Below are 24,249 nucleotides of genomic sequence, written 5' to 3' on the forward strand. Positions count from 1 at the left end.
TTCCCTGCATCCAGGCAGACCTGGCCCAGCAGATAAGAAAGCTGACAACATGAACTTATTTTATTTTTATTTTTTAAGCAGCTTTATTGAGATATAATTCACATACTATATAATTCAATCATTTAAAGCATATAATTCAATGTCTTTTAGCATATTCACATTGTTCATCCATTACCACAATCAATTTTAGAATCTTTTCATTACTCCAAAAAGAAACCCCATACTCCTTGACCATCTCCCCTTCGAGCCTCCAGCCCCTCCAGCCCTAGGAAACCACTAATTTACTGTCTGTCTCAATTGATTTGCTTTTCCTGGAGATTTCATATAAATGGAATCACATAATATGTGGTCCTGTGTGACTGAGATAGCCTTAACTTTGAAGTCAGGGGGCCTGGCTCAATTCCTGGCTCCCTTTATATTAGCTGTGTGATTTGAGGCAGGGCAGGCAACGTCTCTGAGCCTTGGTTTCCCTTGCTGTAAAATGAAGATGTTGGCACCCACCTCTCAGGGCAGTCATGTGTGTGGGGCCTGCAGATGGCCTCACACGTCATGAGGGTCAGTAAATGAGGCCACGGTCATGACTGTTCCTCTGTTCAACGATCAGCAGGCTTATGTCGAGCACATTCTGCCAGGTTCTGAGGCTTTAGCCGAACAGGACACAGTTCTCCTCCTCATGGACTTGCAGCATGGAAGGACACATGCATAAGCAAGCGAGGTCAGGAACGGTAGTGTCTGTTTGGGGGCCACAGAGCCCAAGGCGGGGGGAGGGCTTATATCTGCTAGGAGATGGGCAGAGGCTTCAGGGAGGAGGTCGTGCTGGGGCTTGGGGTACAGAGATGAGCAGGCATTTGTGCAGGGGAAGGAGCTCCAGGCACAGGGACCAGCATGAGCCACACAGGGAACTGGGAGAGGTCACCAAGGAGCTCGAACCTCATGGTTATCTTGGATCACAGGGTGGGACGGGGGAGGGAAACTTCCCACCCTCTGGCTGAGCCACGGTCAATTGTGTGCAGTTAGGAATGAAAAAGTATATAGATTTGTGTTGGTTTTGTGTGACCTTTGACCTTTCCCGTAATTAACTGCTGGGCCCACTTCTAGCATTGTCTTTGCAGAAGAGAAACCTGATCAATGGATGCCAGGGGTCCTCCGAGAGCGGGTCTCATTACTCAGTCATTACAAACGCAGAGCTTAACCCCGCGCCACCGGAGACAGGGGGCTTAATCCTTCCTGCTAGGCAGCCCGAGAAACTACCTTCCCGAGAGCGTAATTAGCCAACAAACCGGATTAAGATTTATTCATCAATAAGGACTCAACTTCCTAAGCCATACATCTCTCCCAGAATGGTTGCCTGATCTAAGGAGTACATGGTTTTTCCTAAAGCCCCCAGACAAAGGAGAGGACGTCCTAGAGCCCAGCCAGGGAAGGGGTCTTTGTTAGAGTGTTTGGTCTCCACTGTCTATGAGGAATGTCTAGAAAAATGCCAGTTTCAGGGGGAAATGAGAAGACATTTTCAGTAACGATTGCCTGGAGTGGAGAGTGGGTGCTTTAAAAATCCTCATTTTGAAAAGTTTTCCTGATTTTGAGGAAAATGCCCTAAAATAGTATTAAAATAAAATGAGAAGGCACTCTGATTCATTGCAATAGAAACTTTTAGAACGTAGCCACCACAGAATAAATATATATTTTATGGAGCAGCAAGAATCAATTTTAATTTAATTTAATTAAATGAAAAAAAACCAATTCATCCTACTTTGGGTTCCAAACCAGTATTGTTGGCACATAACCATAGCTATGGGATTGTGTGTGTGCACACTGCCATTTTAATATACAAAAAATGGAACTGTTTGATTTTTCAAAAATCCCATAATGAGCAGTTCCCTGTGCTGTTTTTCTCTGCCTTATTGGATGCTGGGAGCTGTCTTTGGTGGGAATTGAATTTTCAATTAAAAAAAAAAAATCTAAGCAGGGGCAGGAGCAGGGATGCCTGGATTGAGCTGTTGGACTCCTTTTCGTCAGTGCTTAGAGTTCTGAAACCTGGCCAGAGTTTTTGTCCTGCCCACTTTCTCCATTCCTATGAACCAGCTCTGTCACCACCCATCAACTGTCACCATCCTTCAACCTCAAGAGTAGGTACACAGACATTGGAAATAGAAATAATAATGCACGTGACATCTCTTCCACACCTTTCTCCTCAATAACTTTTTGGAGCATGAAGCAGTATTTTTAAAAGCATTCATCTCATGCACCCTGAAGATGAGGATGTGGCTCCAGCCACAGGAATAGGGCTTGCATTTGAATGCAGCCACCAGCTGGAGGCCTGGAGACGAGGTCCTCAGCCATGCTATGCCTCAGCCTCCTTTTCGGGGAAATGAGAGCGGCATTCATACCCGCTTCATGTGCAGCTGTGTCACTCCAGTCTCTGCCTCTGTCTCACATGGCTGTCTTCCTTCTGCGTGTCTGTCTTCACAGGTATTCTCCTTTCTGTGAGTCTGTGTCCAATTTCCCTCTCTTAGAAGGACACCATCCATTTGATTAGGGACCACCCTAACCCAGTATGACCTCATCTGAACTTGACCACATCTGGAAAGACCCTATTTCCAAATCAGGTCACATTTTCAGGTCCTGAGGATTAGGACTTCAACACATCTTTCTGGGGGACACAATTCACCCCACAACAGCCCTTTAGTAATAAAGATCCAGAGAGCCTGCTCTGTCCCCTCCATTCCTTTACCCTCTCCCTGCCCTATCTGCCTGTTCTTCATTCTCTAGGCCTGGAAAACTGGTCTGAGCCTAATGGGTGTCTTGGCAATCTGTGGGGCCTCTTCCAGGGAGGGGACTTCTGGACATGTTTTTATAATAATAAATCCATTTGGGCCTGGTGCAGTGGCTCACGCCTGTAATCCCAGCACTTCGGGAGGCTGAGGCAAGAGGATTGCTTGAGCCCAGGAGTTCAAGACCAGCCTGAGCAACATAGCGAGGCCCCATCTGTACCAGAAATAGAAAAATTAGCTGGGCATGGTGGCATGCACCTGTAATCCCAGCTACTTGGGAGGCTGAGGCAGGAGGATCGCTTGAGCCCAGGAGTTTGAGGCTGCAGTGAACTGTGATGACACCACGGCACTCCAGCCTGGGCAACACAGGGAGACCGTATCTCAAATAACAGAAATAATAAATCCATTTGCTTTGGCAGAGATTTTTTTTTTATTTGGTTTGTTTGTGTGTTTATCTCTTATGTATTAAAGGAGGAGACTCACATGATTTAAAGAAACAAAAATTCAAGGCACAAACACAGAAAACTGGGGGAGGTTTGGTTTGTGAGCAGATGTCCTCCATCCAGGGCACTGGGGAAGTAAATCTGGTTGCCGTGGGAGTCCATGGGAGCAGGGCAGGCCTGGGGATCTCAGAGGAACTAGTCACTCTAAGAGTTGGTCAGATCTGGGGGGACTCTTTGGGGATGAAATAAGGGAAGAGATGAGAGCAGCAAACATTCTTGCACTCTCCAGCCCATTGGCAACTACTGTGATCTATCCTATGCGGAGTCAAAGGAAGGAAATGGCTAGAGTTGTTTTGAGTAGATGGATATGCATGCACACATGCATGTATGTGTGTGTGGATGGATGGATGTGGAACAAGAATAGATGGGCATTGCTTAATGACTTGTGATATAGAAAAAAAAGAATAGATGAGTAAAGGGGTATTTGGGTGATTGGATAATACTTTCTTGGTACAGTGTAAATGTGCCAAGGGTGAAATATCATGTATAAATAACTTTGCCAATGACTGACATGTCATGGGCATTCTAACTTATTAGAAATGATGTGGGGTTCATAGACTGAAAGACTTTGTTCTGATCCTTGCCCTCCCACTTACTATGTGACCTTGAGCAAGTACCTAACCTCTCTGCACTTTAGTTTCCTTGACCATAAATGGAGTTAAAATACCTACCCCAGAGGGTTGCTATGAGAATTGAAAGGGCTGGTGTTTTTTTCAGGAGTAAATACCTCATATTTCTTTCTGAGACACAACATGAGAGAAAATTTTTTTACCCAAGCATGAAATAAAAGCCCTTTCCCCCAGTCTTATTGATCCAGCCTAAGTCATGTACCCACCCTGGGACCAATAGCAGTTGCTAATGGCATGTGTTGTTTGGATTAGACTGATCAGGCTCTACCCCAGAGTCAGGACCAGGCCAGCTTACCCTGGGTCACCTGCTAGAAGGAAGAAAGCCAGGGAGGGAACAGTTTGAGGGTTGCTCTGTCAGATCAGATGTGAGGTGATACTCATGCTGACAGGCAGGGGAAATAAGTGACCAGTGGGCAGGCTGTAACCATGTCAAAGGTGTAGAAAAAACATGCTTTGGTAGCTGATTGTATGTCAAGGGAGCAGTGAAAGGGAAACAATATTCACTGGGATGGGGAACTTCAAGTGCAGATTGATGAGTTGGGCTATGTTGCCTTTGCAGTCTGTGGAAGATCCAGGGGGAGAGGTGGTTGGATTGGTGTATCTAGGACTCTGGGGAAAGGTCTGGGCTGCAAACAGAGACTGGGAATTAACCAGTATCTCTTTATAAATCTATGTGCCCTTTCAATAAACATAAAATCTTACATCCTCCTTTAATGATATTTACAATGGCTAAGTGTATTAAATATCATGATTAAAAACAATTCAAATGAGTTGCAGAATTGGATCTGCTTCCCAGCTGATGCAGATGGCCATTATGGGCAGGTTAGGCAAAGCCTCCTGTTTCTTGTTCCTTTGGAGACTCAGGCTATTTTGTTCTTATCTCATCGTGTCTGGGCCAGACCCCGTACTCTGGCATTTTTGCTTCTGTTTTCACTTAAGCTAACTCCTCTGCTCTGCAGTATCTCTGGCAGGCAGGTGTCTGGGCAGTGCTTAGTCATTTGCAGAGTCAGGGAGTTCACTACCTCCTAAGCGAGCTTCTGCCTTCCAGATTGGCTCTCTTACCCGTGAACGCTGACTGGCCCCCATGGCTTGCCCGGGCCATGCGCAGCCCTGCCCTGCGGACCAGCATGGAGAGAGCATGGAGCTCGGCGTCCCCCTGTGGCAGCTCCTCAGGCAGTTGAGGGAGCGGCCAGTCCTGCCTCCAGTACAGGCTGGCCCCATCCTCACCTTCAGAGCTAGAACCCAGCCTCAAAAATCCCTCTTCTACCGAACGGAGAAAGACTGCTTTCTCCAAGCTCAGCTGCCTCTTGAGCGGCACTTCCGGTCCTGCTTAGTGGGGCACTTCCGGTTCCACTTAGCTCAGCGCTTCCAGTTCTGGTTCCGCTTCCGCTGTGTGTGGGGAATTTCCGGCTTCTTCCCTGCTCTGTCCCGGAGCCTCTGGAGGTCAGGGTGGGTGTAGGCTGAGGTGGGCGAGCCCAGGGAGCACTTCGGAGTGGGGAGGCTGAAGACCCGCACCCCCAGGCCGTGGGTGACCGGGTCTCCCTGTGCCCGGTACTCCCGGAGAGACCGGATGTGACCCGGGTTAGGGCCCCCTGGGCTCCTGCGCCAGGCCGGCAAGTGCCAGTCCCACTCGTACCACCTCCTAGGGGTGTGACCCTTGGCAAGGTTTTAGCTTCTCTGTCCCTTGGTTTCTTCAGTGCTCTTGTAAACTTGGAATAATGATAGTGGTGCCTACATCACTGAGTGTGGGGATTGAAGAGATGATGACATAGTCTAGCAAGCAGAACTTGGGTTTAGAAGCAACTCCCTGAAGGTTAACTATATGTGTTCCTATTATTCTCCGAGGTCTCTCAAATCTCTCTGGAACTCCAGAATTGATAGCCCTTTGACCCTTGATGGGAAATGTTGAAAAAGACTTAAGACAGCAAAAAGGGTGACCTTTAGAAAGGCTATTGGCCATTGTTTATGAGACAGAAGCCTTTGTTATAACAAGGAAGCTGGAGCAGTTGAAATTCAGGCATCAGACTGCTGATGTGGAAGGAAACTATTTGGAGGAGTTAGTGGACTTTTCTTTCACTCCAGAGATTACAGTTTTTGGTGGTGTGCAAAGTTAATTTTACTGATGCCTCTGCTTCAAGAGAGCTAGTTTTCAGGAATTGTAGACTGGATCCCCACGAACTGTTAGTGTTGAGAGGCTTTCTAGGGAGGCAGAACTAGGTGTGAATCTTGCCTGCTTCACTATGGTAGGAACTGGAAGGTACCCCATACATCCCCAGCAATGTGCTCTGCAAGGTGTTGGCCAGCCTTGTTGCAGAGCTAGGATCTTCATTTTTTATGACTATTGGGTCCCCAGCCCCCAGGGAGGACTTCACCTAACACCTGTTTAGTCATCTCCTAATCACTTATATTCTGTTGGCTTCTGTGGTGGTGGGAGAGGGACCCCCAGGCTCTTCCTCTGACACCTCTCCTGCCACTCATTTTTCAGACATTGACGAGTGTGAGAATGACTACTACAACGGGGGCTGTGTCCACGAGTGCATCAACATCCCAGGGAACTACAGGTGCACCTGCTTTGATGGCTTCATGCTGGCACATGATGGACACAACTGCCTGGGTGAGTGATATAGCCATGCCCTGCCCTCTGGGCGCACCTTGCCTGTTTCTCAGCTCTAACTTGCAGAGTAGGGGGCTGTGGGAAGGCTTGCCCTCCTTTGCCTCCTTATATTAGTTTGGTAGGGGTGCCATAACAAAATGCCACAGACTGGGTGGCTTAAACAACAGAAGTTTATTTCCTCACAGTTCTGGAGGCTGGAAGTCTGAGATCAAGGTGCTGACAGGCTTGTTTTTTTTCTGAGGCCTCTCTCCTTGGCTTGCAGATGGCCACCTTCTCCCTGTGTCTTCACATTGTCTTTCCTCTGTGCATGCAGAGTGTCTAGTGTGTCTCTGAGTCCTAATCACCTTTTCCTGTAAGGACACCAGTCATTGGAGTAGGGCCCACCCTAGCAACTCCATTTTTAACTTAATTAGCTCTTTAAAGGCCCCGTCTCCAAATATAGTCACATTTTGAGGTACTAGGGGTTGAATTCCTTCAACATAGGAATTTTGAGGGGACACAATTCAGCCCATAAACTTATATACCTCCATATTCCCATGGTTCAAATACATTTTTTAAGCCAGTTGTATAAAATTTATAAGAGTAGTCCACATTTGCCAGATGAAATTGGAAAATTGTGGAAGAGTAGGAAGAAGAATTTGGAAAGCGTCTTAATTATGCCGGCATGTTTCTTTTCAGTCTTCTGTCTGTATGCAGGTGTGTTTTTACCGTAGTGGTGATCAGGTGATCAGTATGGTTTTGTCCTTTAACGTCATATATATCTCAGCCGTTTTTACGGGGTCCCTGTTACCACCATTTTCCTAGTTGCCCCATAGTCTGATCAATTAACAAAACCTGTATTAGTTTCCTGGCACTGCCATAACAAAGTAACAGACTGGGTGTCTTAAACAACAGAAAGTTTTTCTTTCACCCTCATGGAGGCCAGAAGTCTAAACTGGAGGCATAGGCAGGACCGGTTGCTTCTGACGGCTGTGAGGAAGAATCTGTTCCAGGCCATTCTTGTAGCTTCTGGTAACCTCAGGTATTCTTTGGCTTGTAGATGGCACTCTCTCTCTGTCTTCACATTGTCTAAGTTCTCTGCATGTTTGTCTCTGTGTCCAAATTTCCCTTTTTTATAAGGACACCAGTCATATTGGATTAGGGCCCACCCTAACGACCTCATCTTAACCTGATCATCTGCCAAGACCTTATTTCCAACAAGGGTCACATTCAGGAGTACTGGGGGTTAGAACTTTAACATTTTTTGAGGGGACATAATTCAACTCATAATAGAGGTGGTTTGAAATCTGTAATAGGAGGAGCGATATCTCACGCTAGAAAGTGCATGGATTTCAAAGCAGTCGTGCCTGTCCCCCAGTCCCTCATCTGCCACCGGCTGCTAGGGGACCTGGGGCACAGCCCCTGAAGCCAGGGGAGTACAGGCGTAGATATATTGTTGACTTGCGTGGGTCTCAGGCCCTTGCTGGTAGAGGAAGGCTGTCAGGAGCAGCGACTGGGAAAATGTCCAGACAGCTGAGGAGCAGGCCTGGCTTGGGCTCTCAGCAGCTGGCTGCTATTAACTGTCCTCACAGGTCTCTGAGCCTCAGTCTTCTCCCCTTTAAAGTAGGGAGAATTATGCTACCTACTTCTCAAGGTTGTGTACGAGGATGACGTGACAATGTGAAGTGAAGGGACTGGTACTTAGTAGGTGCTAAATAGTCAACAAACAAGCATTATTACTTTAGGTGACTCAGCCACTGTAGATTGTTTGCTTTTTTGTTTGTTTTTATCATCAGAATCCACAGGTGGTTCTGAACATAAAACATTTTTTTCCTGTTTTCCCAATTATTTCCTTAGGAATGCTTCACAAAAGTAGAACTGGGTCAAAGGATCATTCAGATTTTGTATGGCTTTCAATGCAGTGTTTTCCAAAAGGGCTCTGCAAACCTCCCATTGTGCCAGCTGTTTTGTTGGGGCAGAGTATAGTATAAGAAGCTGGACATACTGGGTACTCTGGAACTTTTCCTCTTAGTGATGTATTACCCTTAGATTTCCCTGCCTGTTTTTGTTTAATGCACGCTGGATTTTAGATGAGCTTGTTATGGGAAACAGATCTGTGAACATGTAATTATACCCCAAATAAGTGCCAAAACGGAGGTCAAGACAGCAGGTTATTGAAGCCCAGAGGTGGCCTGTGAAGAGCTACCCCTATTGTTGGGTGAGGGTGGGGGTGGAAGTGGGGCTGACTCCCCAGGGGGGCTTCAAAGAGGAGGTAGCATTGAGTGGGCCCTCCAAAGGCTGGGGAGCAGTTTGCTGGGTTGAGGGCACAGCCTGAGTAGAGAGCTGTAGGCAGCTCCATGGAGCCTGGCTCCGGGTGTATGGGAGGAGTGGCAGGCAGGGGGGGTGGCTGTGGAGGTAGGCAGAGCCTTTGATTAGATTATAAAGAATGAGGACCCTATGTCATTTATTGTGCCAGAGGCCAGGTTAAGTATTGTCCAAGTGTTATCTCATTTAATCCTCCCAAATTGTAAGCACTTAGCTTTCCTGGTCATTTGCTCCTTTTTCAAATGATAGAGAGGGTACATTTTAGTAATTGATTAGTCAGTGAAGGCAGAGCTGACAGTCCCTGTGGGACAACTATTTAAAGCAGGCTGTATCACCTAGAGGTTGAGAGGACAGAGCTTGAGAACTGCCAGTTTGAGACTTAAATCCTGGCTTTCCAGTTATCAGCTGCGTGGCCTTTGGCCAGTCACCTCCCCTCTCCACGCCTCCCCTCCTCACCTACGAAGTGGAATGTGTAGTCTCTGTCTTGGAGAGTTCTTGTGAGGATTCAGTGAAATTGTGGGTGTAGGGCATGTAGCAGAGTGCCTGGCGCCAAACACTTAAAATGTGACAGGCATCCATCTGGTCATCAACTTCCAGATGAGATGTGTTGATGCGGGCTGGTTTGATGCTGCCAGGACCTCGGGGGAGTGGAGGCAGAACCCACTGTCTGCACCCCCAGGGCTGTGTCTCCATACGGGCTCTCCTTCTGGCCACAGCACTGTTACCTGGGTGGAACCCACCTGTTTGTAAACACCCTTGTTCTTGGCCATGGCAGGTCCACCCATGCCTCTGACAGCTGATGCTGCCAGCCTCCAGACTAACAGAGAAGTCTGTGCGGGTCTTTGTTTCAACAACATTGTTTTCACAATGGATTCTTTTTAGACTGATTAATTTAAAAGAACTGGGTAAGATTCCACTCCACTACCACCACCTCTGAGTACAGATTGCAACTTTACGCGGCTCTAACTTGCACATATGGCAGCCAAGAAAAGGCGCTCTCTGTTGTTCCTCTGCTTTTAGCTGAGGGCAGACCCTTCTCAACAGACTTCTTTTTGTTTGTTTTTTTCCATCGCAAGACAAAACTCCAGCTCTAAAGAAGTCACACCATGCTTCCCACCAGCTCCACCCCAGACTGACCGTGTGACCCCGGGCTTGTTGGCTGACCTCTTGGAATCTCAGCTCCTTCATTCACGAAACTGTGGGAATTAGAGTACCTATGAGACTGTCAGAATCATGGGGGCTTGATAAATGTTGGCTGAAACAAATAATGCTATTAAATATAAGAGTAAGCTGGGCTTGGAGTTTGAAGATTTAGGCTCAAATTCTGTCACCACCACATGTGAGTTTTACAGTTTGGGACCTGTTCCTCAAGCCCGCCAAGCTTTGGCTCCCATAACTATGAAATGAGTTGGTAATACCTGACTCAGAGGGTTGATGTGACAGCTAAATCTGGAAGGAGATGTGCAGAACTGTATGTACAGATGTAAATTCTGTATAAGCGCCAGATGTTGTCATCATGTTGTAGCAGGGGCTTCCTGCTGGCCACCCACAGTTCTCATGTAGCCCACAAACATGTTCAGTTTGTCCCCACAGTGGTGTCATTTGTTGTTACCAAATTATTTGTCAACAGTTAAAGATTAGAGGTTTTCACGTGAAAATTGCTATTTCCAGCATCACTCCTATTTGGCCACGGTCACCGAGCCCATGACATTTGTGGGACTTGGGGCAGGAGTGCAAGTGGAGGCCCCTGTCCCACACGGCTAAGTATTTAAAAGTAATTATGAAGCTCCAGAACTAGAATATATGTCTTTTGCCTTGACAAATATTCCTTCTTACTGACCTGGCAGGCTAGATTTGAATTTAGAATTCTAGGACTCCTTGGAGTTGAACCCCAGGACACCCTGACCTGAACATTCAAGCTCTGGCCAATTGTCTCCAAAGCAACTGCCTTTTGCTGTTGCTCAGACCTAAGTGTCATGTGTCCTTCTGAGAACCGACAGACTTGGGGCTGCTTGGGGCCAGTTGAGGGAAATTCTAGGGTCCCAAATAACCAGGATGTGGTCTAAAGTGGTGGATATGTATTCCAGGTGCCCAGGAACCTGGGCCCCTTACTCCATGGGAGGGCTGCGGCCACAGGAGAAGTAGAGCAGGGACCCCCAAAGCATGGGGCCCAGGGCAGCAGTACCTCTTGCCTCCATCTCAGGGTAGTACTGGCTACAGCTGGAGGGTGTGGCATTGCAGCTGTCCCCTTTGGAGGGTGTGTGCTCTCCTATTTGCCACAATCCCCACCAGTCCCTGTTGCTCACAACCAGTGGGCTTTGGTCATTTGACTACCTGCTTGGAATTATGTTTGTGCTGCCTAACACAAAGCTTCCAGCACGGGGCCTGGCCTTGGTGGGTGTTCGGTGGCCATGAGCAATGAAATTATTGGAAGGTTCGATTCTCACTGCCACGTGCAGTCCTGATGGCCTCACCCGTCACTGAATCTCCCCCCATGGCCCATCACCCATCAGGGACAGTTAGGCCTCTTGCACCTACTGTTGTTTTGTCTCCAGAAGTCTGGGTCAAGAGTCTTGTCCAGTTGTGACATTCCTCTTTGAACCACTGCTGAATTCCTTAGGGATGATGGCTGGGGTGAAACCCTGATCACCTTAGAAATAAACACACGGTTTGAAAAGCATTCTGAGTTAATTAGGAGAAATGAGGCTGATGACTTAAGGGTTATTTTCTTGCCTAAGTTTTCATAGTTGAACCTTTTCTTTTGAGTAAACGAGGTTATTTTCTTGTGGAGATGGCTTGCCTGTGACTGTGTCCTGGAGGGTGGCCAAGTCTGTCCTCTGGGGAGCAAAACCCTCTCTCTATTTGACATCTTTATTGAGGAATTTCTCAAATATAACAGAAAATGACACCAGAGGGAATTGAAACCATGATGAGATCTTGCTCAACCCCAAATGGCTGCTTTTAGCTGTGTAATTACTTGAAATAGCAGTAGTTCCATTTGAAAAATATTATTCCAAACTCCATGCAATTGGACAGCGGAGCGCTATTTAGGCTAATAGAATAAGATTTTTTTCATCTTAAATTAAAACCAGCAGTGGATAATTTTTTCCCGTCTCCACAAAGCAAGTCTCTTTTTTCTCTAAAGCCATTAGTTCACTTAGCCAGATGTTTTCTTCGACCCCGATCTTTACCTTGACTCACTGAAAAATATGTTTCTCAAGTCGCTCACAGTTTGAATTTTGGACTTGCCTCTCAGCACTTTTTTGCCCTGATGAAGAGAAGTAATTCATAGCCATGTTCAGCAGAAGAATTTATTTATTGACCAGATCACTCTATTCCCATTACCATTTTTATTGAGCACCTGCTATGTGCCTGGCCTGGTGCTAGATAGACAGTTCTGCTTGAGTGAATTTTGGGTGAGTCTCTGCCATGTACCCGGAGTTGCATGGGATGTTGTGCTCACATTTTCTCGTTAGTCCTCACAGCATCTCTAGGCAGAAGGCATTAGTATCTTCTTTTTACAAATAAGGAAACTGGGGGGCTCAGAGTGGGAAAGTGACCTACCCAGGGTCACACAGCCAGTAAGTGGTTGTGTGGAGCTGGGACCAGGGACTAGGTCTGTGATTTTGCCAGTCGAAGCCTCTAAGCCTGCCCCCACTGCCCAGCCTGCCCCACAGCGCTAGCTGTGGGAGGTCAGCTGGGGTCAGGGAGGGCCTCCCTGTCGTAGGATATTAGGTATGCAGCCCGTACCTGTGCGTGAGTTTGGAAGTCACTGAGGGTGTTCAGAAACCCTGGCATCTGCCAGGCCAGGCAGTGGGAGGGTGAGCACCCTTGCTCCAGAGAGTCCATGCCCTCCTGCCCAAAGCTTGTTCAGCCTCCCTGGGCCAACGCAAGAGCTTGCCGCCTTGATTAGGCACCTCACGTCACCCTCGAGCTTCTCTTGGGACATTGTCTCACCCTATCTGACCATGCAGAGCTGTCCTCTCATGGTTCCCGTTGTTGTCACAGTACCACCTGTTCATCAGCCCACTGGCTCATGAGGCCCCTCAGGCCAGAGCCCTGCCAGCTTCTTCCCCTCACCACTCACCCTTACTTACCTGTGCCCTCTGACCCAGCCTTTCTCAGACCCTTAGGGTCCTTCTGCACATCTCTGCTGTCTACAGTCTGCTCCTGTGTGACCCCCCACCAACCCTCATACACAGCACAGATCTGGTGAGGTCCAGCTCACCATTCAAGCCCCAGCGCAAATCTCCCCTTGCTCTGAAGCCTTCTGTGACCTAAACCAAGCTGCGCACCTCCACCGTAGCTCTGTGTTGGGGTCCTCTTTTCATGCCCTGCAAGCAGAATTTGTCCTGTTTATCTTTCCATTTTCCTCCTCGGAACCTAGCACAGTGTCAGACGTATCGTAGGCATTTAATAAATATTTATCGAATGAATACACACATTTGTAAAAGTGCCTTGACACGTAAAAACCCTCGTGCTCAGCAAACCTCTGTGCTGGCACAGGGCAGAGAGGGAGGTGATCTAGGTGAGGCATCTCTCGCAGGCCTTCCCAGGAAGCAGATACTCACAACCGTAATGAAAGGTAGAAAGTGTGATGTTGGCAGAATACTGTAGCCTTCCACCTAGAATCATCCATTTGTGTATTCCAGAAAATTGTTCTGAGCACTCCTGTATGCCACACATGGTGTTAAGTGCTGAGGAAACAGAGGTGAACAAAAGTGGCAACATCCCTGTGCTCATGAACTTGCACAGTAAGGGGAGAAAGGCCATAAACAAGCGCGCATGTAGCTCAGTCATTGCAGTCGGGTCAGATCCGTTGAAAAAATAACAAAATAGGTGATAAAAGGCAACAGAGGGAGGGCGACAGCTTTGGCTAGGGCAGGATTCCAGTTATTATTGCTCCGTAAAAACCACCTTATGCTTAGTGGTGTGAAACACCATCTCATTCTGCTCAGGAATTCTGTGGGTCAGGAATTCAGACAGGGCACAGCAGGAACAGATAGTCTCTGCTCCACAGTGTCTGGGGCCTCAGCTGGGAAGACATGAAGGCTGGGGATAACTTGATGGCCAGAAGCTGGAATCATCTGGAAGCTTCTATGCTCATTTCTGGTGGTTATTGTTGGCTGTCAGCCAGGATACTGTGGGTAGCCCTTTATTTAGTCTTTCTGCATGGGCTGTTGTGAGCTTCCTCACAGCATGGCAGCTGGGTCCCAAGAGAACAAAATCCAGTGCTTGGAAGTTTTACAGTCTGGCCTGAGAAGTCACTTCCACCAGACTACCAGTGAAGGCAGTTACGAAGGTCCACCCAGATGCAAGGGGAGGAGGCCTCCGTGAGGAGGAGGAAGTGCCATTTGAAGATCTAGAGAAGGTCCTCCATCCAGGCCGAATGGGACAAGTGCAATGGCCCTGCAGCGGGAACAAGCTAAGTGAATTTTGGGACAGGTCAGTGTGCCTGGAGGATCAGGAGTGAGGGAGAGGGGCTGGAGATGAATCAGGGAGGCAGCCTTGGGCTGGCCTCACAGGGCCCTAGAAGCACAAGAAAGGGGCTTGGATCTTATTCTAAGTTCCTGGGAAGCCATGGTGCATTTTCACCAGGATTGTCATGTTCTGATTGACATTTTAATAAAAAACCTTTTCTGGATGCTGAATAGGGAGGTGTTATAGGTCATAAGAGGTGGAGTGGCTTGAACAGGGAGACTACTGCTGTGTTCTGGGTCAGAGATGTTGGTGGCTCAATTCAGTGACAGTGAGAGAGAGGGGACTGTGAACTCAGTGTATTTTGAAAACAGCCAACGGGAATGGCCGGTGGAAGAGACATGAGAGGTAAGGGGGAAAGAGGGTCAAAACTGACTGCAAGGTTTTGTCCAGAGCTGTGTGGCTCTGCTGCTGGGCTGAGATGGGGAGGACGGTGGGGAGACAGATTTGCGGGTGGGGTGCAGGACTCTAGAGTCTGTTTGAGATGGTAAATAGCCATCTAGATGGAAATAGTGTGCAAGTTCAGAAGTCTGGGGAAAATATGAGAATGGTCAGCTCCTAGATGGCTGTGGATGCCAGAAATACTAACATTTGCACGTTTCATAAAGATTCCATGAGCACCTGCCCTGTGCCATGCCCTTGGCTGGGAGCTCAGCTAGGAGATGGATGACATTATTTCTGGCCCTCAAGGAGATAGGAAATCGACCTGCCTGGCTTTAAACCCTGGATCCGTTGCTTACTGTTGTGACCTTGAGCAAGTAACTTGGCTTCTCTGGGCCTCTGTATCCTCTTTTGGAAGGCAGGACCAATAGTGCCTGTTTGGCAGGGATGATGCAGAGGCCTAATGGGGTGAGCTTGCGCAGAACGTACCACTGTGCCTGGCGCATAGCAAGAGCTCAGCAGTGTGAGTTGTCTAATTAGCACTTACTCCTAGTGTGCAAAGTCAGAACACATTTTAGAGAAAATGGATGTATTTTTGTGCTGGCAGAGTTGCAGGGGACGAGCCTGGGCCCTGGGCTGTGTGGGAAGCTCTTTGGCTGGGACCTGCCCCTCCCATGCCACAGGGCGCTCCTGCCAGATGAGCTGCTGCCCACAGACCACTGCTCCCTGCCCCCAGGCCAACAAGCTTCCCCATCCTCTTGCATTGGTTCTCACACTCATCCATTGGCCGTGGGGTCACATGACAACCGGGTTTCAAATCCCAGCTCTGCCGTGTACTTGTTTTGTAACCTGGGACATATCACCCCATTCCCTATAGTCTCTCAGTTTGGGTCTCTGTGAAATGCAGACGGTCCCTATCTGTTAGGATCAGATGAGGACATGGATCTGCAAGTGACACTGGAGGCTGCCAAGTGGAAGGAGAAGAGGATGGGCCTGATGGGGCCTAGATCCCAGCTGCACCTGGGAGAGGAAGTCACCCACGGGCATCCCAGATGCTCCACGTCACCACAGCAGGCGCAGCTCTGCCCACACTGGGCTGGGCTGGTCCCTGGCATGATGAGAGGGCCTGCGCCACCCCGGCCCTTTTGAAGGCGTCCCTCTCATGCTGCAGGACAGCTGGAGACAGTGTGCTGCTCCCTCGAACCCCTAATGAAGGCTCGAGTGCTTCTGTTTATTTGTCTTTATACTTCAACAGCTCAAATGCATTTCTTGCTGGGGAAAAAAATGCTGACCATTTTAATGTAAAACTAAACAATTTTGGACAGTCATATAGTTACTCCATAAACAACAATATTTTCTAAGGTAAACTCAAGAGGTTTCTTCCCGTTCTCTTCCTTTATGCCCATCTCCCACCCCCCACCTTTTCTCCACTCTCGACCCGCAGTCAGGTGATCTGAACACGCTGGTTGGAGGGATTTGCTGTCAGAGCCCAAGTCGGATTCAGGCCCACTTCTCTTAGCTTTTTCCAACTGCTAATCTGATGGAAATTCTTTGCCCTGAGAAAAAGGAACATGCTGGACAGTTTTGTGCATCTTTATGAATGAGCTTCCTTCTCTCCCCAAATCACTACAAAAGTGGGGAGATCCTGGAGCAGGGTGCGGGGAGGCAGACTGACTCAGACCCAGTTGTGTGTTGGGGTGCAGTGGCCTTCCACAGCCTCATGCCCATGCCGGCCTGGGATTATGTGGGGGACAGTGGGGTGCCTCATACAGAGGGGCCAGGTGGGGGCTGGGGTGAAAGAGGGGTGGGCCAGGAGTCAGGCTCTTCGGGTCACTGACTTGTTGGGGGACCTTGGGAAACTCCCTGCCTCTTTGTGCCTCAGTTTCTCCATCATATGTGAAATAAAAGGATGGGATTCAACCAGTGGATTTAAGTTTTGTGGGGTTTGTATGTAGCAGCAGAACCCTGGTTTACAACAGAACCACAAGGTGCTCATGCTGCACTGGCCATGTCGGGCCAGGACTGACTGTGATTAGGGCCCCACTCGCCGTGGAGCCTGTCTCTACCTCAAAAGTTCCCTAAAGCCCCGGGGGGCATAGTTTGGAACCCCCTGGCTGGCTGCTGCATCAGAGCCCTTCTTCCTCTAGCATCTTGTGACTTAGCAGCCTGATGTTCATGATTTGGCTCCAGGGACAGTGGCTTAGCTCTTTTCTGTGTCCTCCTGGTCCCAGCAAGACACAGTCCCTGTCTGCCTCTCTCCTTGTTTCTCAGAACTGTAACCCCTGGCATGTGGAACAAGTTTCCTCTTCCTAAGGTGCCAGCCTTCCCTTCTGCAGCCTATCCTTATACCTGCTGTTCCTTCTGCCCCTGTCGCCCTTCCTTAGACTCTTAATCAGTGCTTTGTTTTGCTGACCCCACTTGTCCCTTAGGACTCAGCTGCAACATCAGCCCCTAGAGGAAATCTCTCTGAGCTGCACACCCTCCCCTGGGCTTTCCTCGGATTCAGCACTGAGCTCCCGGGACTGGCACTGGGCATCTCAGGGTGGCTCTCCCCACCTTCCTTGGGAACTCCTGGAGTGCTGAGCTCTGGGTAGACTTAGCTCTTCATCCCGAGGCCTGCAAAGGCTGGGCCCAGAGCAGGCTCATTTGGTGATGGAGCAGTAGGCGGATGGCAGGTAAGGGGCTTTGATTCTGACAATTGGGAGGAGCACGACTGAATGGTGGTGAGTGCACAGGCCTGCTGCTGAGGCGGAGTGTCTGCGCACTTGAAACCGGGGAGGTCTGCTGGCAGAGTCTCCTAGCCTCCTCCTGTGGCCTGCGGTGGCTGGTGACTCCCCCTGTCCACATCTCCATGCCAGGCTCCTTCTGGCCCCTGTTCTAGATGCAGGCAGAGCATGGAGTTGGGAATCAAGCACACTGGGCCTTGACTCCTGGCTCCCTCCTCTCTGCTGGTTGGGGGCCAGCTCTCTGCTCTCACTTTTCTTACCTGGAAAGGAGGCGTGATGATGTTCCTGGGAGGGGCCTCTCGGAACACAGCGTGGTGGTCTGTGTGAAAGAAAGGTGGGATCTGGTAGGCACCAGGAGCATTCACCTCCTTCCTCCTTCCCCCTCCCTCCGGTTGTATGTTCACGTCAGGGATTGCATCCCTGGATGAGGCCACCCTTCCCATTGGTAGGAGTGTTTGTTAATGGTCAGACCTGTCCTCCCTTCACTGCGGTGAAATCAGTTGTCACTCAGCCTGGTGCCAGCCCCACCTTTGGATAGGTCTTGATTTGGTGGCTTGGGGAAGAAGTCCTGCTCTGTCCCAGGGCAGGGAATACCAAGTCCACAAACAGCAAAGAAGAACACCCACTGCAGACACTTGGCTTCATCTGTTCCTGTTTGCAATCCTTGTGCCAAGGGCTTGGTCATAACCCTGAGAAATAAACACAAAATAAGTGTCTTGTGAAGGTTCTTTAAAAATATCCTACCACCAAAACATGTGCCCCAAACCAGACACTGAGCCATGTACCTAAAAGGGGGCATTAGCAACAGATGAGGGTGTCCCAGAGTCTCCGGTCCTGCACTTCCTCTGCCAACAGTTTGCTTATCTTGGAGTAGCCTGGGCCCTGTGTGGCATTTGGGGTCACCCTGGACATTTGCTGGGCCTGGCTGCATCTGGGCAGATGCTGCAGTGACTCGTCTCCCCCAGCAGGACAGGCTCAAGCTGTTTATAGTGGCCATTAGCCAGCCCTGTGCACCAGGCTGCCCTGGCACCCCTCCCTGTCACCCACCTCGTCCCAACCACATGCAGCTAGAAATAGACTGCTGGCAGAGACACCCTGCGCCTGGCTGGCACTCTTTATTTGTGGGAAGTGGGCAGCCATGGCAGCAGCCCAGCTGCTTGGTCTAAGTAACCTCCCAGGTGCTACCTTAATGGTAGGGAGAGGAGCCCAGAGGCTTGTCCTCCTGTTGCCTCATCTCCTGGCCACCAAGGGGTCAGATGCCAGTGGAATCATTTGGAACCAGCCATTGGTGGAGGCCCCCGTTGCCATTGGGGAAGTCTGGCTTCCTCAGCCTGGCAGCTGGCCCCTCATGGTCAGTCCCCTGCTTGCCACTCCAGCTTTCCTTCTCTCCCCTTGCCCCCAGCAAACTAAATGTTAAGCCTGTGCCCAGGCACCCCATGCCCTCCGGGCCTCTGCATGTCCTGTTCCCCCTGCCTGTCCCGAGCACTCCAGTTCTTCCTCCTGCACCTCTTCGCTGGGCTCCTGGGCAGTGACCTGCTCCCTGCTCTCTGCTCCCCCTGCACTCGGACCAACCAGGATTAGGCTGAGTTGCAAATGTCTGTTTACTTATCCATCTTTCACACATGTAACACTTATACAAAAACACTTAGAGAAATCAAGAGAAAAGACAGAAAATAATTCCCCCATTCTCTTACCACCCCAGTAGATCAACAGTTTTCATGTCCTGTTGTTCATGTCCAATATTGTCTGGGTTTAGACATAACTTTATATGGTTATAATCATCACGTCGATGTTTGTGCACTGCTTCCCCCCCAATATTCTAGCAGAACTTTCTTCACTGTTGATATATAATTGTGTTGCTGAGATGTGGGAATGTCACCAAAACCCAGTATGTGGGGAGCCAGCAGGCACTCTGGTTGGCACAGCGAAAATGCCCAGACTCTTCTCTGTCAGGACATGTCCCCTGAGTGCCTATATCTGCCAGGTCGGGGATTCTGAGGTTGGTTAGACATGACTTCTTGTCCTCAGGGAGCTCCCAGGCCACGTGGAGAAATAATCTCAAAATGGCATTCCTTGTGTAATCAATACCAGGTGTATGTGCAGAGGGTGTTGCAGAGTGAGCAGTTCACCCTTCCCGGAATGATTAGAGGGTCCCCAGGTGGGGGTGGGGATGGGGGAGGGGAGGACATTTTAGGAGTTGGGAACAGCATGTGCAACGCCTAGAGGTGGGAAAGGCTCAGCCAGATAGGAGAGTGGGCTTGGGGGTGACGGTGTATGAAAAGACAGTCTCTGTCAGGCGAGCCAAGCATGCCAAATGCTTTCTGGGTCTGAAACCTGGAGACTTATACCTGCAAGCATAGGGATGTCAGGGGATCACCAGTGGCTGTATATTGAGCATGCCGTGGACTTGAGCTTGGCTCTCAGCCCTTCCTGCCACAGCCGCCAGGGCCCTGCTGTCCAGCCCCACCTCTGCTCTAGCCTCTACACATGCGTGCATGCGCGCACACACACACACACGTGACCCACCGAATCCCACCACCAGTAGCACCTTTCTCTTCACTGGTCCTTGCCTGGCTATGCCAGAGAGAGGCGTTCAGCCTGTCTGCTCCCTCTTATTGTCCTGCAGAGCTCCAACCCCACTCAGTGGCTGATGGCGAGTGGTCTGCCAATGTCCTCACCACCTCTTGCTCCCCTGGGGAACAGGCCTTGGCCTCTCCTTCACTTCTTTGTCTCTGCACCAGCATGGTGCCTTGTGCCCTTGTTGAGTGGCTGAATAAACCGTGTGGCTAATCACGGAGGTTCTCTTTGGGGGAGGACGTGTGCAGTAGGAGAGACCACAGCACACGGGGCCACTGCAGGTTTGTACGTGGTATGCAGGTTAGCGGGGGTCCCCAGGGAGGGATGAGAAGTAGAAAGCTCACCCTCTGTGACCCAGGAATCCTGCTCTGGGGATCGTCTGAAGGAAATAAGGCCTCGGCTGAAAAGGGCTGTAGCTGCCCAGATGTGTCCTTCACAGGGGAGCCCATTAACAAGGATGGAGCAGGGACAATTGCACGGAGAGCCTAGGGTAGGGGGTCACTTGCTGAGTGGACAGGCAGCAGGTTAGAAGGGTGGTCAGGACCAAGTCACAGCATGGAAAATGCTTTAACTCAACTCAGTGAAGCAGGCTGTGCAGACCATGTGCAGAGTGACTTGTTACAGTGAGGAGAAAATCGGCACACGAGAAAAGACAGAAGCAAAGTAGGTGCTTGTGATTGTGGTTGTATCTAGAGTGTACGATTGTTGATCCATTTTTTTTCACTATTTTTCAAAATTCCTTGTCAGTTCAAAATCTTAAATAATAAACCAATTTTATTGGACAAGTGATGGGAAGCCACGCTAGTTTCCTGTGGGAAAGAGTGCCACGGAAAGCAGGTGGCCGCAGACTCAGATTGGAGAGGATGGGGTTGGCTGTGGGGAGGTGTGCAGTCACCCTGGTGCTTCAGCCAAGTTGAAATGCCCTCTTTTCCTCAAAGCTCCCTGGTGCCCACGGTCAGCCCTCTGCCTCTGCCCTCTTAGAGGCCCCTCTGTCTGCCACTTTCTCAGAGGTGCCAACTCTGATGAGACAAAACTGTTTCTGAGTCCTGGTTGTTGTCGCATGACCCACCCCAGAGCCTGACAGTGAGGGCCTGCTGGGCGCAGGAAGGAACAAGTCAACATAGCAAGCCCAGGTGAGAAGCTTGCAGGACATGGGCCAGGAGGCCGAGTGGCCTGGACCAGGGTGTGGCCACAGCTCAGGGTGTGCTGATGGCCCCACACTCACGGAGACCTCTCAGGAGGGGACTGGTGTGCAATTGGCAGGCGCTAGTGAGAAGGAAGAGAATGGACAGCCGCAGCAACCTGGAAGTAGAAAGGCCTGGATTTTACACTCACAGCTTTGGAAGGTAGAAGAAAATGCCTAGTTTCACTGGGAGGAATTAATGCCTGAAGGTTCACTGGGGGGTTATGCTAGGACTAAATTGATCAGCTTGGGTCAGAGGACCTGTGTCAACTGGGAAGTCATGGGAAGCTCCAGGGCCCCTCCCTGGTTCAGGGAGTTTTTTACAAGGAGGGGGACTTCCCCTGCCACCCCATCCACCGGCCTGGAGGTAATCACATCCAGCTGGGCCTGCTTCAGCTCTGCGGCTGTTCATTAAGAATCCCGTTGGAGCACTTCCCCTGTCTTTTCTTACAGCTTCTCGCTTTGGTTCCGTGATTTGTTTGTTTGGTTTTCTTCCTTCCCTCTCTCCAGTCCTCCATTCTTATCCCCTTCAAAAGAGATTTTTAACAACTCCAGTGCCTCCCACAGATGTGCAGCCAGGATCACACTCACAGCTGCGCCGTCAGGGGCCTGAGGGTGGGGATGAAAGCGTCCAGCTCCCATCCTGGCTCTGTCGCCCACGTGCTGGGAACCACAGGCAGGCTGCTCCCGCCCTGGGCCGAGGTTAAATGAGATACTGTAGTGGAAATGCCTGCCACAATCAGGGGCTCTGCAGCCTCCTCCCCTGCCTGCACTTTAGAGGTTAGAGGAGGAGCTGGTCTTGCCTGGGTGGCCTAGACGAGAGTCAGGGAGGTGCCCCTCAGGAGGGCATCCCACTGTGTCTCCAAATCCCTCCCTTCTCCACCTACTTCCTGTGACTCTGCCCAACTAGAGCGACTTCTCTTTAGTGGAAGACTTTGGTCCTCATATGAGTGAAGCTGCCAGCAAAGCAGGAGGACATGCTGAGCTGCACCCACTGGCCAAGGCCCCCAGCGTGAGTCCCTTTGTTCACAGAGCAGTTATGAATGGCACTGAGCACCACAGCCACAAGCTGGCAGTGACTGTGAGGGCATCTGGTCTTCCTCCATCATGATCTCTGCAGGCTCCCCACGGGCAGGCTGTGCTCAGCCCACAGTGGGCCCACTCCCAGGCTTGGCTAAGGCAGGCAGATGAGCACTGGCCTTCTCTGACCAGACTTCTCCTGACGTGCCAGCGGCCAGCATGTGCTCATCTCACTCACCTAGACCTGCTTTCTTAACTGGGTCCTGGGACCCCCGGGCCTCATGGCAGCCCCTCTGCAGTCAGCACTGCACTAAATTCCAGCTCATCCCCAATGGGACAGGCCTAGAGCCAGGGCCAGAAGCTCTATTCCCCAACCACACTTTTATAGTGCACAGTCAGTTACTCGGGTCACAGACATATAGCAAGTGCCCCATGTGCTATTCAAAATCCTGGATAGAGTGATCCTGTGTCACACACGATCCCTGTTCCCAAGGACTCTGTATGGTCCGGAGAGAGCCAGAGGGAAACAATCATGAAAGAAGACAGCAGGTGGATGGAACATGCTCTGAAGGAAGCAGGGCAGGGTAGCGTGGCAGAATGGCTTGTCTGCTGCTTTAGGTTGGTGCTCAGGGAGAGTGTCCCTGGGGAAGTGACATGTAAGCTGAGGCCTGAAGGAGGAGTCAGCCATGCCAAGATGAGTGAAGAGCACTCCAGGCAGAGAAGCATGTGCAAAAGCCTCAACGTGGGAGCAAGAGAGTTGTGGTCACGGAGAGCAGGCCACAGCAGCATGACCCGAGCTGGGTGAGTGAGGAGGTGGCTGGCAGGGGACGTGGGCAGAGTAGTTCCCATAGGTCTTGGTGGCCACGGAAGAGAGTCTATGTTTATGAGAACTTTGGGGGCCTTTAGGCAGGGGAATCGCACAGCTGGCTGATGTCTTCCAAGGTCCATGAAGGATTGGGGGGGTGGGATGGGGGCAAAGGTGGAGGCTGGGAGGCCAGTGGGGAGGTGAGGCCAATAACCTAGGCCAGAGACAAGGGTGGCCCAGCCATCCCAGCAGTGGAGGTAAGGAGAGAGGGTATACTCGGGGGTGATTTTGCAGGCAGAGCTGACAGGCCTGGACCTGCTAAAGGATCGTATGTGGGCATGGGGAAGACAGTATTGAGAGTAACTGCCAGGTATTTTGGCTGAAGTGACTGTGGGTTATGCAGCCATTTGCTAAGACAGGGAAGGCTGAGGGCAGACTGGGCTTCTTTCTGTTCTGCTTTCATGGAAGGGCAGTTAGGAGGTTAGCTTAGGCCCTGTAAGGTTTGTCATGCCTGTTGGACATCCACATGCAGGCACCAGGTCTGCCATTGATGACTAAGTTGGGAGGGTGGTGGAGCAGACAGCCCTAGAAGTTTGGGGTGGCGTTGGCAAGTGTGTAGCTGGTGAAGCCATGGAACAGGGTGAAATCTTCCAGGAACAGAACGTAGATGGGGAAAAGGCAGAGCCCAAGGGGGGCCCAGGTCTCACTTGCCTGGCCCCAACACTTGCACAGAGCTCCTGGTATTTCTTGCTGCCCAAGGCTGATGTATAGGAGGAGGTGTCCACAGCATGGAGAAGGTACTTGTCAATCATATCTGGCTCTAATATCTGGAATATATAAAGAACTCTTAACAACTCAAGACAACACAATTTAAAAATGGATTTGAATAGACATTTCTCCAAAGAATATATACAAATGGCCAATAAGCACATGAAAAGATTCTGAACATCATTAGTAGTTAGGGAAATGCAAATTGAAACCATAATGATACCACTTCATACCCACTAGGATGGCTATTTAAAAAAAAAACAGAAAATTATAAGTGTTGACAAGGATATGGAGAAATTGGAAACCTTGTACTTTGCTGGTAGGAATGTAAAGTGGTGTAGCCCTGTGGAAAATAGTTGAGCATTTCCTCAAAACATTAAAGTTACCATATGATCTAACAATGCCACCCTAAGGTATATACCCAAGAGAATTAAAAACATATGTCCACATAAAAGCTTATACATGAATGTTCATAGCAGCATTATTCATA

General features: G+C 49.9%; 1 protein-coding gene across 2 annotated transcripts in view; it reads left to right on the forward strand.

The window, feature by feature from the left end:
- SCUBE1 (signal peptide, CUB domain and EGF like domain containing 1) overlaps positions 1 to 24,249 on the forward strand; it is a 118,018-nt gene that overhangs the window by 12,736 nt on the left and 81,033 nt on the right. For both annotated transcript variants that reach the window (XM_045554719.1, XM_045554718.1), the window contains exon 3: positions 6,389 to 6,517. In XM_045554719.1, coding sequence (XP_045410675.1) covers positions 6,389 to 6,517 — 129 coding nt within the window. The remainder of the gene's footprint in view (positions 1 to 6,388; positions 6,518 to 24,249) is intronic.

Source organism: Lemur catta, chromosome 6 (assembly GCF_020740605.2).
Source record: "Lemur catta isolate mLemCat1 chromosome 6, mLemCat1.pri, whole genome shotgun sequence".
NCBI classification, from domain to species: domain Eukaryota; kingdom Metazoa; phylum Chordata; class Mammalia; order Primates; family Lemuridae; genus Lemur; species Lemur catta.